At 40.8% G+C, this 15,692-nt stretch overlaps 1 protein-coding gene across 5 annotated transcripts in view; it reads right to left on the bottom strand.

Moving 5' to 3' along the window:
* cyth1a (cytohesin 1a) overlaps nucleotides 1–15,692 on the bottom strand; it is a 41,258-nt gene that overhangs the window by 17,029 nt on the left and 8,537 nt on the right. The window contains exon 1 of one of the 5 annotated variants that reach the window (XM_031746072.2): nucleotides 8,955–9,213. The exons of 3 other annotated variants lie outside the window; for them this stretch is intronic. In XM_031746072.2, the coding sequence (XP_031601932.1) occupies nucleotides 8,955–8,982 (28 nt within the window). In that variant the 5' untranslated portion in view covers nucleotides 8,983–9,213. Of the gene's footprint in view, nucleotides 1–3,700; nucleotides 3,888–8,954; nucleotides 9,214–15,692 lie in introns of those variants that run through there. One more of the 5 variants, XM_039610909.1, reaches the window with a different exon arrangement.

Consider the following 15,692-nt stretch of genomic DNA (forward strand, 5'->3'; position numbering starts at 1 on the left):
AAAATGAACAGGACACAGCACAGGAGAGCAGGTCCCAATATGAAACAGCCACATTGCTCCAGGCTTAGAGGAGGACTCCCAACTGAAGGACTGACATTAGAGAAGAGCTGCATACAGGACTATAATTTCACTCCAAGGAGAAAACTGAAAAAATTAGCAAACTAATAATTTTAAGGAAGGAAACTGTTTATACACTTCCCTCTTTTGAGAGCACATAAAAATAGTTTGCGCAAAATCCATATGAAAGATGCACGATTGCACCCAGATCCTGCAATCAAAACGTACACTGCATCCCGACATGTCATCTGAATCCGCATGATCACGGAGCAACGTGGTTGAAACCATCAATGCCTTCCTTGCTCCACCCAAAATAATCATAACCACAGCAGAGCAGGGAAAGGCCCTACACATGCTTGCTTCAGAGGTGGGCACCAAGTGGGTGTAATTTCCCAGAAACCAGCAGATGAAGAGGGAGTTCATCAACTTAAGAAAATGCTTGGAGCACTGCTTGGCTCACATTCAGCAAACCTCTGCACTGACACAGCCGATGAAATGTGGCTGTCATCAGAAATAGGCAGGATGTTAAAAAGAGACAGAGAGGGCAACTGAGGTAGAGGAAGAATGAAGGGACTATTTGTTTTTGTAACAATGAAAATAAATGGTCTTATTAAAAGATACTTTGTGATAACCACCTACTATCCATATTTTATTGTTGGCATTACAAAATTATAGAAAAGGGATAAATTAGGCATTTCCTTCCACGCACACCACGCCTCCTCATCTATCTTAATTCTTACTCTCTCACATGAAAAGGGCAGGGTCGAACCTGTGATGACCACAGACTCCACAGGCTGTTTCACAAGTAAAACACATGACGCCCACATCTCACTGCTTTCGGAATTGCACTGTGTGAAAAATAAGTCATCTAGGGGAATTACATACAAACACACATGGGGGCGTGTTTGCACATAGTGCCGTCATGCAGAAAGACCAGGGAAAAGTAACATGGAATTGTACACCCACACAATAACTAATGATCAGCGCTCTTGCAACTTGCTTTTTGTTTCATTTTACAGCACTAACACCATCTGACTGTCATTTCAAGTACATCATTACGAAACTGTCACTTCTAAAGTGTGTTCACCTCTATTCAGAGGTCATTTAACCAAGTCAGTATTACAAAGTACTAAATTTAATTCAGTGAAAACAGTCATTATTTTAAACCAAAGATTATGCTTTCCATTTATATACCTTGCTGAAAAGGATGACAGTGTGAAGCAATTGGTTAATGGTACTGACATAAGTGCTCTTTTGCTAAATCTGGCATATTACAATCAGAGCTCTGTCCTGCAGTGGCCTGGCCCTCATTACTCCTGGGTGCAGTTCAACCCAAATGTATGACTTGAAACACTCAATGCACTCTGCAAGAATAATCATGGCGCTTACTCCTGAACTGGTACATCCCACTTCTTGTCAAATACATTCTGTACTTTATGTAAAGTGCTTAGGAAGTTTTTAAGTTTCCCCAAAGCTTCATTTGAGCCCTAAATCAGGTATAAGATTAATACCTTGTCTCGGTGTGCCCTTACTTTTTTAATCTAAGAGTGCAGACTTCCTAGATGGGTGAAGCATTTTTTTTTAGTGAAGGCTGGGTCAGCAGAGCGCACCAGGGAGGTGGCATCAAGAGAGATACCAATTATAGATCGCTCTCCCAGAGCAGCAGAAGCCACTAATACTCATCCTGATTGCCATCCTGGCAAAAGAAGCAGACGTCTCATTTCCACCCAGATCACTGAAGAACTCTCCTTGGAAAATACGGAAATTAGAATTCCGAGTGCTCGTAGGATCTTTCAGCTCCCCCTCCCTGCTGATGTGACCCAATTTAGGGAGCTCCTCCAAGCACACAAGGACCAAGAGAAAAAATTATTAACTAGGTAATTTCCTTACTCAGGCTGCTCCAGCAACACAGATACTAGACATACGTACGTAGGTAGAAGAAACTAATGCTGAGTGATCTTTATAGTAAAATGACAGTTTAGTAGACAGATGTGTAAATGGTCTTGGTGTTTTGCAGCAGCAGATGAAGACATCGGGAATATATTTACACCTACAATTTGCTGAGTGAGGGAATATGCGAAGACACACACTGATCACTGTTTTTATTTTGATGAAGTGCACACAGTGATGGAGGTAAACAAACGACACTGTTAGCAGCAATCGCTCTTTGCACGAGGTTTTTTTGTCGTTTGTGTTTCGTGTCTGCAGGTTTTCTCCTTCATGCACCATCCTTCTGGCCTGACCAACTCCTATCTAGGCTTTGCACTCCCTTCTTATTCCAGCCGATCTCATTTGAACTGAAAACGTCAGTTTTCTCGAGTCCACATCTACCTGCTCCTCTCCCCCATTCCATCAGGTTTCTGTTGCTGCTGTTCAACTTTTGACCTTATATTTACATTGACAATCCTCCCTTTAAAATCTGTCCGCTGGCCTCAAGAGCCACGTAGGCTCCAACCAATCGACCCCTAGCCAATACCAATAAGAGCACAAATGGTCAAAAGAAGCAGTCCACTTCATGATAAGGTTTAATTAATTCAGCACAGGACACACAATCGATTATGGTGCTGGTTTTCAGTCTAATAAATAACTAAGCTTTCTGATTCTTGCTGTTGTCTGCTTAAACAGAAAGTGATTTAAAATGTGACTATCTCATCCACATATCTCAGACTGAATCTCATTACTTTAGCAAATCCCACGGGTACCCTCTCTCATATATATCTGAAAGCAAACACACACACACACACAGACAGGAATAGACAGTCTGTAACAAAGCAGAGCAAAGGCAACAAAGCTAAGCCTGTTTTTAATGTGGTCACCAAAAGGGAAAAAAAAAAAATCATTCATCTCTGACCTCCTCCTCTATAGCACACAAAGAAACAGAATCCACACACTAGACTAAAAAGGACCACCAGTTATGGATTAATAAGAGAAAAAAGGTCCCAAATCCATTCATTCTGACCTGTTGGTATGAAATGTGAAGGGGGACTGGCAGAGGAGAGACAACAGGAGAAGAAGCCCTGTGTTTAGCCAGGGAAGCGTGGGACAGCAAATGGCAGAAGAACACATAAAATGTGGGAAGAGAGGTGGGATGATCACAGCTCTCTCTTTGTGTCGACAAGTGGCTTCATTCCTTAACAAGGCCCAAACACATGGGCTGATGATAAGGAATTGCCTTTACTTTTACCAGCTTGATCCTTGTTAATTTTCTTGAATGGACATATCCCATGTGCTCCATACAGACCCCTGATGATGTGGTGTTTAAGTCCAACTTCTACATACATCCATCATCAAAAGGGCTTCATTCATACCAACAAACTCACCACTGCTGACATCACTCTGTTACCCAGTTTTGGGGCTCCAGCTCTGGTATACAGTCAACACAACAGGCCAGCCAGGAGATTTAAAACACATAAATATTCATATATATGAATCATCTCCCAGCACTTTATTTATAAAGCATGCATTTTTTCCAGCTTCATTGATTTTACCCTCAAAACTATCAAAGTGCAACTGCAGGCACAGACTCAATGAAACCTGACCAAAGTCCCACATGACAGCAAGTTCCAAACACTATGCACAGAAAACAGCCTTGCAATTAATTAATCAGCTAAACACAGAAGCATCATCAAGATTTGGTGCTAACCTGAACAAGAAAATCTCCAAAGCGTTACTTTTCTGGGTTTCTGAAGAACTCCACTTCTTCACTCCACCTTGTTGTACACAAACAGGCTCAGCTGTCCTGGCTCCTGTCAGATTCTACCGCTTAATTCTGGCGATTCAAAACATCCACACGTCAAGTGACAGAAGGAAGAGTCCTGCTCCTCCGGACAGGGAGAGAGACACTGCCTGATTTCCTCAGCACAACTATCAGCTGCCAGCCGGCTCAAGGCACACAGCCACTGATACAGTCCATTTGGGAAGGAGCCTTACTCACTTGCTCACCACCACCTCCTCTCCCTCCCTCTTTCTCTCTCTCCACATGCTTTCCTGTCTCCACGACGAACATGGTGGCTCCACCCGGTGGTCATTCCTTTAGCTGCTGCCCCTTCTCCCAAAAATATGTTGCATACACACCTGTAGGCATACGTTCAACCCATGCTTATAATTCAACATGCTGAGTTCTAGTTAGAGGATAAAATACTTTTCAGGTAGTAATCCGATTACTCTCTCGGACATATCCATATAGACATATAGTAATCCGATTACTCCCCCCCCCATTTCAGATTTTTTAAGTGTGGAAATCTGCCCTATTTGTATCATGAATGATGAAATTAAAAAGCCCAGAACCATAAGACTGAAAAAGAAAAAAAAAACCCAGCCTGTCTTATGCTCGTAATGATGATTAATAGTTAAATTAGCAAATAACTACATGATGATTGATTCCTCCTGTTCAGTCATCTCCCACAGAGACAGTGAGGATATATTCTACTATGAGCTGGTGTTGTGAGTAAGCAATTCAAGCCAGTTCTTCATTCTCCTGACCAGTCATGCATCCAAAATTACCACCTCCAAACTCCACTTTAACAACGGACTCTGTGGTGGAGGCGACTATGTGTTTATTGTTAAGTCTAGGCCATGAGTATTATCCTGCTTCTAATGATCTTTTAAGAGAATGGTTCTCAGCACTGCTCCTCACTGTGTGTGTTTTTACAGTATGAGTGTACACTTGCCCCGGGTACGTCTGCAGCACAGAGCAGACATGAGCGCTTGTCTGATGTCTGTATAAAGATGAATGAGTCATCCTGGAGCCCTCTGCCGTGCTGAGTGCACTCTGCAGCCTCGTAGTGACAGAGCTTCTTCCGATAGTTGTCAGGATGGGATCCATGTGCTGGTGAAGTTATACCCATTTTTCACATAATCCCATCTTAGACAAGAATGGAATAGCAACAATAAATTCACTTGTAGCATGCCTCGGGATTACAATGATCTATATTGGAGAGTCAAAGGTGTTATTCTCCTAATGAATGTTCCAATAAATCATAATGCAATACAAATGTCAAGTGATTTGAGAAAGCAATAAGACTGACAGATCCCTTTCTTCTGCTTGTGCCATCAGTACCAATCTCATTATTATTATTCTTTTTAAATTCCTAAAAACATCAGTATTGGTTTAAAATAAAATTCTAAATTTGAGGGGCTTCAGATGTCACCTATTGGTCGCTGAAGTCCTGTGGTGAAGCCAATGGAAACTTGACAAAAGTCTGCCCTGAAGCATATGCTGCTTTATCAACATTCTTGACAATAATGGGGAAATAATTTAGTACATCCAGACCATATTGTACTAACATACTTGAAAATAGTGACTGTGCCCATAAATACACGAGGAAAGGGTTTAATGAGGTCACAGACAAGTGATCTGAGGAAACATCGTCTCATTGACTTCTCTGCATCTGGGCTTTGTTTTGCAATCAGTGGAGTTGCTCCCTGGCAATCATTAGAAGGAATGCCACTTTAAGGAGCAGCACTGGTTTCACTTTTCAGTGGATTTTTCTCTCTCATGTTGTCTAACTTGGTTGTCTTCCAGAGCTCTCAACAGGTGAACGTGCACAGCATTTTGTGTTTGTGTGAGTTTTTGTGTTAAGAGAAGATGTTTTACCCCCTTTAAAAAGGCACATTAAAAAGTCGATGCCATCACAAAAGAAGGCTGGTCAAACAGAAATGACCCCGTCACTCCCCTGACAGCCCAGACATAGTTCACAGCGGGTTGGCTAGCTTTGTTGACGCTGCTGTGCAGGAATGTAGAGACCCGAGGATGTGAGTGGGTGGGAACTGAGCCTAAAGAATGTATAGCAAGGCCCGCCACCCTACACACTGTGTCAGCGTCAGATTCAGTGTAAAGCAAACATGCAGAGTGCCCAACAGCAGCATAGCAGCTGCATGCACATACATAGACATAATCCACGGTAGCAAACACAAAAGATGAGCTTTTTTTACATAATCCCGGCTCTGTTTTATTGACATTAACTTGTTTTTAGAAGCCACCGAGAAGGCAACTCTGTGTTTTCCCTCAAATGCGGAAGTGCTATTTCTTCCCACAATACATGCCTTTGTCCTCTGATGCCGTTAGCCTTGATTCTTATCAGGGCTTTCCCACTATCAACATCCTGCCTTCCCAGTATAACACGCACGTTCGGAAAAACATGTGGTGGAAAAGCTGGAAGAGCCAAAAATCTTCATCTTTTTACACCTTTATTTTTGCCTCAGTGTTGCTTTTTCTGCTGTAGAAGAGTGAAAAAATGTACCCATCACACAAATTGCGGGATGCCTCTTCCTGTCAAACATATCATCAAACCCTCAGTTTCCTGTTTGTGAGCTGCTCTAACAGATCGGCGGAGGAGTGAAAACTGCAGTGAAACCCTCCCATCCTGTTGGGAAGGGAATAAAATAGGCATTCTTTCTCCTTCCTAACTTTCAGCTCACCATGATGGTTCACTGTGCTCTGAACAGTGGAGAAACACCAGGAGTAGACCAAGTAAGCACAGCTCAGTCACAGCTCAAACCCTGAGCTGCTGCACAGCTGCTTAATTGGCAAATCAGCATACTCCTTTAAAAAGGCATCTATCAAAAAGTTCCTCCCAGCCGCCATTTTGGATTCTTTCACATTACCAGCAGGAGTCAGACTTTTTTTTTCCCCTTCCCGTAATAAGACAGAAACTCCAGACATGTCTCTACCTGTTGCAGACGAAGCTGAGTGTCAGTAACTTTGAGAGAGGCGAGGAATAACAAACTGCTAAGCTTTGAGATTGCAGTGTGATTTCCACTCCTAGAGAAAGAATAAAGAAAAAAAAAAAAAGAACTTCACACGTTTCTTTCTGAGAAACTGAGAAGGAAGTGAAAACAGCAGCTAAAGTCTTGCTACACCCTTATCTGCACTCTGTCCTCACAACCTCCTGTTATTCTGACAGGCAGCATCATGACAAGACGTCACGAAATGTGGACTAGAACCACAATACTTTTCTTGATTAATCTGCGAATTTTTTAAAAGGAGCTGAATTTATGATCAATAAATGTAAACTATGATAGCTGAAATGCTTGGCCAGAAAGACTTGGACTTCTTTTATCTGGGATTGAGACCAAATAATGACCTGGCCGCAAGACATGACACACTTCCCCAACTAATCATAACTAGCCATCATGACGTTACGAAATCATGATGTGCGTCACATGATGTCACATGAAGACCAAGCCCAGGTCCAACTAGAGAGTCAGTTGTAGTTGGCCATAATAACAATGCAGGTAAATGACAATCAACAGTTGGCTCCAACCTCTCCACATTTTTCCCATTCCGCCTATTTAATTAGGCTCCTCCAAAACAAATATTTTTTTTCCTTTGCCTTGACTAATTAGAAAGAAAAAAAAAATGTTTGTTCAGCACAGTCTCTCATGAAACCATTCCAATATTCATGTGACAGGTCATAGTTTAAAATCTGCACACCCTTCATTTTCTCTCCTCTTTCGGTTGCGAGATCACTAACAACATCAGCAAAAACAGCCAACCAAGTGCTGCTGAGCTACCAAACATTAGACTTTCAACAACACCTCACTAGTGCTCTCTGCTCTAAACACATTTTCCATTTCAGCACCAACAACACAGAGTGAACGATGGTCTGAGTGGAAAGGAGCGCTGCAACTGATGCGGAAAGGAGCGCTGCAACTGATGCAGAAAGAGAGCTAAAATATGATTATGGCGAGATGATGACGATTATCAAACCACGGGGGCATTAGTGCCAGGGAGGGTACAATGTACCAGAAGCCCCATTAGAGCTCTCAGCGCCACTCATTAGGGAACCATTAGTGACAACTACTTTAATTTCCCAGACCACCCACCGCTAAGTGGCAGAGACAAATGGACTCAAAAGGAATCGAATGGACCTCTCTCTCATCTCGCTGCCTCCAAAAAACAATGCAGCTGTGTGTGCCAGCCAGGTTCAGCCAAGGCTATGGAAGGAAAAGAGAGAGGGGGGGAAAGTGTGCAAGTTCCCAAGAACAATAAAGGAGCAGCAGCATATAACAGGATCAGCCACTGTTCTCTAACAGGATTAATAGTGACGCAAGGCAAAGTTCCTGATTAATGCTGCCAGGCTAACCAAGTCAAAGAGAAAAGATGAAAGAATGATGCTCAGCAACAAAGGCTTTCTGTCTCACACCAAAGGCTGCACACTGGCTCATTATGACTGCACATCATCAAACTGATGTAAAGGAATTACAGTCACAAAACTAATTTGCAACAGTTAGCAAGGCTTCTCTGGCATAATTTCAACTAAAGGTGGGCCATCCAAAGGCTGGAATGATGAAGTATGACTCATGTAAAGCTTGTTGGAGGAGCGCACGGTCTCACACCTGTTGCTGAGTATTCAGTGAAAAATGACACCGACGATATTTACTCTGACCGTGTTAGAGTCTGCATTAAGTCTACAGAGTGTTACTACTAAAGTGTTTGAGCATGTTGACACCAGCACTGCTCAAATCTAAATGTGAAAATACAGCCAGCTCTTTGATTCACTGTACAAATATGTGATAATGTGCTGAATTTTGTAGAACTGGATCAGTCAATACAATATGGATAAACAAAAATAGACTAAAAGAAACCCCCAAATGATATATACATATGTATGTATACATATATATGTTTTTTAATTTGTCTTTTTTTTTTTTTTTTTTTTTGCTATATAAGGCGGAGAAAAAGTGCTGCGCTTACACAAGCAGCAAAGCTACAAATAGGAGAATAAACAATGTCAATAAGGCCAAGGACATTTACAGTCCACTGAGATTTTCCATTTTCATACAGTCAACTTATTATCTCCGATATATATATATGTATATTTTAAAGGCCATGTGGTGCCATTTAAATGACTTTCACACGAAGTAAAACGCCTCTCCCTGAGTAGTTCACTCACCTACGCCGTCTTCCGACTTTAACACCATGATGTCTGCGCCTCAAGCTTTCGAGTCTGAAAAGTTTCTAGAAGATTTCCGCGAGTCAAACCTTTCCCCAAATACTATTAACGACAACTTTATTGACCTTTCAACTCTCAATTGGCGAGTTAAAAGTTACTCCGAGGATTGACTTCTAACCTAATCCAAGACTGTTTCGGTCCACGACTCAAGGGAGTGGTTTGAAGTGACGGACTTTGACCAACCAGCTTTTCGTCCTGAGAGCGAGAAAAACGCAAGCGGAGCAGGCGCAGCACAGAGGAGCGCTTCCGGTTGTGCCTTTCAAATTAAAACACGTCTTAAAGAATGTTTAGAAAAAACTTTATTTGGATTACATAGTGACTAATTTTTGTTGTTTCGACTCTTTCTGTGATTTCTGCGATAAAGGCACCATTAGCCAAACCAATTATCTTCAGGACAGTACAAAACTTAATAAAATTCAAGAAAACACTACTCTTAAATTACAAGAACTTTACATTGTTTTGAATATAGAGGTGTATAATGAGACTGACTCAAGACATTGTGGCAGCCAAACAAGCCTTCAACTGGCTAAATCCCGGTCATCCTCACATCCAAATCATTTCAAAGAATAACTGTCAGTTATTAGTTTGGAATTGCCCTGCAGCGTTGCCACATAAACTTGGAGAAATATACCAATTTGCAGAGCTCAAAACTCTTGTTTGCATATGTGTTAGTGCTGGTATAATCAGACCATAACTTTCAGCACATAACTTTCTTTTTTTTTTTTTTTTTTAAATTGGGCTTATCCTGCAGGATCCTACAGGCTTATGTTTTATACAACAGTTTTGATTTGTTTCTTTATGATGCCAGTGAGTAGGTGAGAAAAAATAAACAAATATATAAATATATACATGTGCATATAAATATATAAGTACATAGTTCATTTTTAAATGATTCAGTTCTTCAGCATAAACGACTTCCCGTTTGGATTACTGCAAATGGTTACTTGTTTTAACAAATCAGCTTCGCATCGTCTTCAGACTGTGCAGAATGCTGCAGCACGACTCTTAACAGGCACCAACAGAAGATCTCATGTCGCTCCAGTTTTGGCCTCCCTTCACTGGTTGCCTGTAAGTTTTAGGTTTCATTTTAAAATTTTAGTTTTGACCTTCAGGGCCCTACATGGTCAAGTTCCCCATATATATCTGACCTGCTGAAACCACATTCATCTTTCCAAGCTCTAAGGTCATCAGCTCAGAGACTGCTGTTGGCCCCACGCACTGGATTTAAAACTCATGGTGATCGGGCCTTTCAGGCAGTGGCACCAAGGTTGTGGAATTCTCTTCCACTGGTTTTATGCTGTACAGACTCCATTGATTCTTTTAAAAAGCAGCTGAAGACATTTTTATATAGACAAGCTTTCAACTAATTTGTTGTTTTATGTTGTATTTTACTGTTTTACATTGTTGTTGTATTTCCATTCTTTTTCATTTTCTTTCTCTTTACTGTGAAGCACTTTGTTTTTATCTGTGAAAAGTGCTATATAAATACATTTTACTTACTTACAAAAAGTAAGGTAGGTGTGAGTAGTTGTCATATACTGGACTTTATTATTGTTAGTGAGACTCTTATTTTGAAAGGAATTCGTTGCCTATCTCTGTCTCCTGATTATGCAAACTGATTAGAGCGTAGCGAACGTGCCCTATGACGCGTCTGCCCCACTGTGTTGCCACCCTGTTGCCTTGGCTCTCTCCCACACACACACACACACACACACATGTGTTGCTGGGGTTTGAGTGGGGGCAGGGAGCGAGTAATTGACTCACCGAGGCAGAGCAGTTTACTGCTGCTGATCTTGCTCTTTTTAAGGCTTTTGATTCACCACATCCGCCGAGAGTAGACGTGTGTGTGCAGTCAGACGTTTACCTCAGAAACAAATGTTAAACCGTTCTTTAGAAAATAGCAACAACACCTGCAAATACGAACACTTGTGAACACCTGTTGAATGTTCAACCTAGCTGCACAGCCTATTCCCACATGAAATAAGTGCAATAAATAAACAAATAAATCAAAATGTTTCAGTGTAGTGCTTTAATGGTTTATTTCCCCACATTATCCTGTAAAATCTTTTTTGTTGTTGTTATCATTATTATTATTATTATTATTAGGGATGATTGAGTGATTCTGAAAAACAGCTGATTTTCATTGCACTCTTATGATTACACCACAACAATGCAGGGGCCTACCAGTAGCGATGAAACAGGTTTGGCTACATCTTGGTGATACTCACCAGAATGTTTGTGCCTAATGCAGCTTTAGAGTTTTGATGTCATGTCATTATACATTGCATTCACCTTTTCCCCCCTGTGATCAAAGGCTGATCAAAGGTCTGTTGAAAGGTCGTTTTTTCCTAGTAGAGAGACATTTCTTGGTGGCATATTTTAGGGAAAACTATGAGGGATTTACAGTCCCCTGTTGAAAGTGAATAAATCAGTCTTCTGTTTGTATAACACCTGCACAGCCATACTGCTGTCAGATAGCAGAGGATTGAGCCTGTCCTTGCCTGTTGATGAATACCTGAGAGCCAAGAGGAATGCTACACTCACAGCCAATGAAAGAGGCCAGGTAAGGAGAGAAAACAGCTCATCTGTTTCGCTTTGCTTATCTGATGTACGGTAGAAAAATGTGCATGAGCTGTCCAGCTGCATTTTAAAAAGATACTGAGCACCGACCCAGGAATCAGGACCCAGCTACTAAGAAGACTACGGTAAAGTGCTACAGTCTGCACTGAATCTTCATTTAGGGGGGATCTCAACTTCATTCTGTGACCCATGAATGCCTCAGCTGTGTCGCGCAAACTCAACAGCTGACAATGCAGCCTGTGTGCAGTGACCCCCGTGCACACAAAGTTTCAATTCATTGTTATAAGTGCATCCATTCCCCCAAGCAATGCTGTAAATCTGTGCTCAAGGACCCAGAACAAGAGCACTCAGGCAGCTGCCTGACCTTTAAATGAAAAGATTATGAGATGACATAGACGCATGAAGATTACAGTTATCCACAGCTTCCTGAACGAGCTAAAGTAGAACGGATCAGCAGATAAATGGAGGATTTATGTGAACTATAAATCAAGACCAAAAAAGCATAAAGACTGTGCTAAAAGGTGCAGCAGATTTTGAGTTTCAAAGGAAAAGAGAAATTCCTCAAACAGTCAAAGGTCTGCTCATCTTAGAATCTGTAGGATGTTAGTTCTTTTTTTCAGTTTTAAAATTAAAATACCATTACCGCAAAACCTTTAACTATGACCTTTAAAAGTCTCAACTATGGGGTCAGCCACAACCAGATGGGGAATCTAGGTTTACCTGTGTAACACAATATTATTTTCCAGCAAATGCAATAAGATTTATATGAATTGATGTTGGTGATATGACACATAAGTTTTTTATAAGGGATGTTTAACAACTCTCCAGCCTTTGTTTAGAAATCCACGTCTTTTTACTTTTTCCAGAATGTATTTTTTGCATGTAATTACTGAGGATATCTTTTTATTACAATTTTATTAATATATTATTTAGAGCATGTATGTATGAAGACCACAAGACACTATTATTTTTTCTTCCTGTCAGTAAGTTTGTGTGAAGTTGTTGGCTTTGTCCAAGAAACTGCATGGTGTCTGTAACAGTGCTGCTACAGCAAAGGTAAACATTTACTTTAACACTGCTTAATTATTTATAACTTCTATATATCCCATGCATGTGTTATTGCCACAGGCATAAGATTACATTTTATGCAGCATTTTGCAGAATGTACATGCAGGACACACATCACAGAGCTTATGTGACACATTATATATAAATCAGGCTGTGTTGGATTTGTAGCCATGCTGTTGTATTACTTTTCCCTCATAGAAGGAAAACCAGGACAAAGCTTTTTCTGACAGCTTGCTGGTATCACTGCAACCCTCTAAGTCTACATAAGCTGAAAGTAGCTCTCTAACCTCTGAGAATGTTCTGACCTCACACAAGTCTGGCTCGTATTATGAATAGCTGTTGTTCAGTCTTACGGTGCTATGTTGAGAATGTGGATTAAAGTGTGATTGCAAGTGCGAGTCTCAAAAAAGCTTGTGGTTTTAAAGGTGCCCTCAGCTGAGTGTAATGATATCTGAACACATGATCAAATGTTTTGACTTCAGTCATTAACACTCATTACTGATGTGCAGGTCACTACCAGGTTTTTAATATTCAGCGACACCATATAAAGTTTGCATAAGTAGTGATTTCAAAATATGACTGAAAGTTACAGGATGTGAAAGAAAACGATCGTCAAGATAATTCCACCAGAGGGCGAACTTTATTTTATGTCTGACCAGCTCCAAAACACTCCACAAAAAATACAATTTGCTACTCCCTGGAAGAGCCCCAAAACCAAAAACGTAGTTTATAAGGCAGGCTTGCCATAAAAATATAGCCTCCTAATCCAAGAAACACTGATGCAATACGTTTTCAAACATCTTAAAAAGTCTTCAAAAACTGAGAAGTTGGCAAGCAAACTAATGTTTTGCTTTTTGTATTTCTGTGTGTGTGTATATGTGTAAAATCGGTTGTGGGTGTGCCGGGGCTATTATAAGTGAAACCACAGAGTCAAAACAATATCCTGGCAGCTCCTGAACTAAAAATACATCTTTATTTTAGGCTTTAAATAGCCTGAATTACATGGAAAATTGCTCTGTGAGAGAAAATAATTCCCATCCTTCTTAAGAGAAAAGGTACCAAGAGTGACTCCTGCTGATCAGTTGTATTAATTACAGCTGCAGGAGGGGAGAAAAAGCCCCACAAAGGAAAATTTTTAGAGAAATTTATCTTTACTATCAAACAGCAATGATTTCAACCAAAAGCATTTCAAAATTAACTACACTGCGTCATATTGCCAAATCTCTATTGGTAGCAGGCAGTTACAGGAAGTTGGGTCACTGTACAGAGTCATGTTGTTTTTTTCTAACTTACAAAACAACATGCCAACAGGAGGTTTATTGAGAAACAGGAGGTTAATATCCACAGACGAGCTTGAAACAAGGCATGAAAAATGCTTCTGCAACCACGACAATTACAACCTGCACGGCAAATATTCTTTGGCATTAGACATGGCTCGAGTGATGGCTCGAGCATGAGTCACTGCACAAGTTGATTTTGAAACCACTGCTTTCCTCTTACAGGTGCAATCACAGGTAATGAGACCTTTGGTTCTATGCACCCTGTAATTTTCTGGGTTAGATGGAATTTAGGCCTGGACGATTAATTACTGACATGAGTCATGTGCAAAAAAAAAAAAAAAAATAGCAGAATACATCTAACTCTGGTGCTATTTTTCTGATGTTTGCGTGTCAGAGAGAACTCTGTGGGCGGCCAATCAATTTGCAATTAAAATACAGAACTCTATACAGCTTACAGCAGGACCCACCTACACGCAGTAATACTGCTGCCAGAAACTGTTTTAGGAGGAGCATGCGAAATTTCGAGAGCTTCTCATAAAACATGACAGTTGAGAACCTGTTTGCATAAAAAAACGTACTCATCTCATGCTAGTCGTGCAGCGTTCTGCACCGCACAAAGTTTTTACATTTACATGGTGACCCGAACAAGAGATAGCACACGGTGACAAAGCGACTGCTTATCTTTGCTGAAAAATTCATGAGTTTGACTAATAAGCACTCCAGAGAAATGACTAAATATACATTTTGCTCTTTATAGACAGGATTCTGAGTCATAAAAACTAAAAGATGAAGGGCAGCAGGTGCCTGCTGCTAAGCAGTTGCCGTTAAAGATGAAAACTGATGGCCATGTCAGATATAGCCAAAACAGCACAATTATGGACATCAATTCTTTACTGTCCTACCCTTTGCTTGTTCTTTCCTGGAGCATTTATCAAGTAATAAAAAAATATCTTGAGACAAATCCTCCCATAACACCAAAAGGAACCCACTTAGTTCCCCGAGCTTAGGTTTTGTGCGTCTGTCTATGTTTTCATACACTCTTCCCTGAAGGAACTTCCTGTCAGACTTCTCACTGTCAAACTCATTCAGCATAAACACTCACAGGACACTTTATTGGGTACTCTGTGCAACCCATGCTTTTGCTTTCAGAAATGCTTTATTTCCTTTTGGCACAGATTTAACAAACACTGGAAACACTCCTCACAGATATTAATCCATATAGATATGATAGCATCACGTGGTTGCTGCAGATTTGTCGGCTGAGAATATCCTGTCCACCACATCCCCCGGGTGCTCTATTAGACTGAGATCTGGTGACTGTGGAGGCCAGTTGATTACAGTGAACGGTACATGATTGCGCGTTATCCTATTGGAAGCAGCCATCAGAAGGTGGGTACGCTGTGGTCATGGATGGACATGGATGGGGAACATTACTTGTGTTGCTAGGCTGCGGTATTTAAAAGATGCTCAACTAGTACTAAGTCCTCCAACGCGTACCAAGAAAATTTTGTACCATTACACTGCTGCCTGCCTGAAACAGGGCCTATATGCACTGAGTGGCTGCCATGAGATTGGCTGATTAGATATTTGTGTTAACAAACAGCTGAAAAGGTGTACCTAATGAAGTGGCCAATGAGAGTAGTTATAGCTCCAGCTCAAAAAGAGCTCCACCTTCAGTGGTTCTCGATGTTGTTCATTGTACCTTTTTTTTCTTCAAAAAAACTATTGATTTTATCTGACTTGTGAAATA

The sequence above is a fragment of the Oreochromis aureus genome, linkage group 4 (assembly GCF_013358895.1).
Source record: "Oreochromis aureus strain Israel breed Guangdong linkage group 4, ZZ_aureus, whole genome shotgun sequence".
Lineage (NCBI taxonomy): Eukaryota > Metazoa > Chordata > Actinopteri > Cichliformes > Cichlidae > Oreochromis > Oreochromis aureus.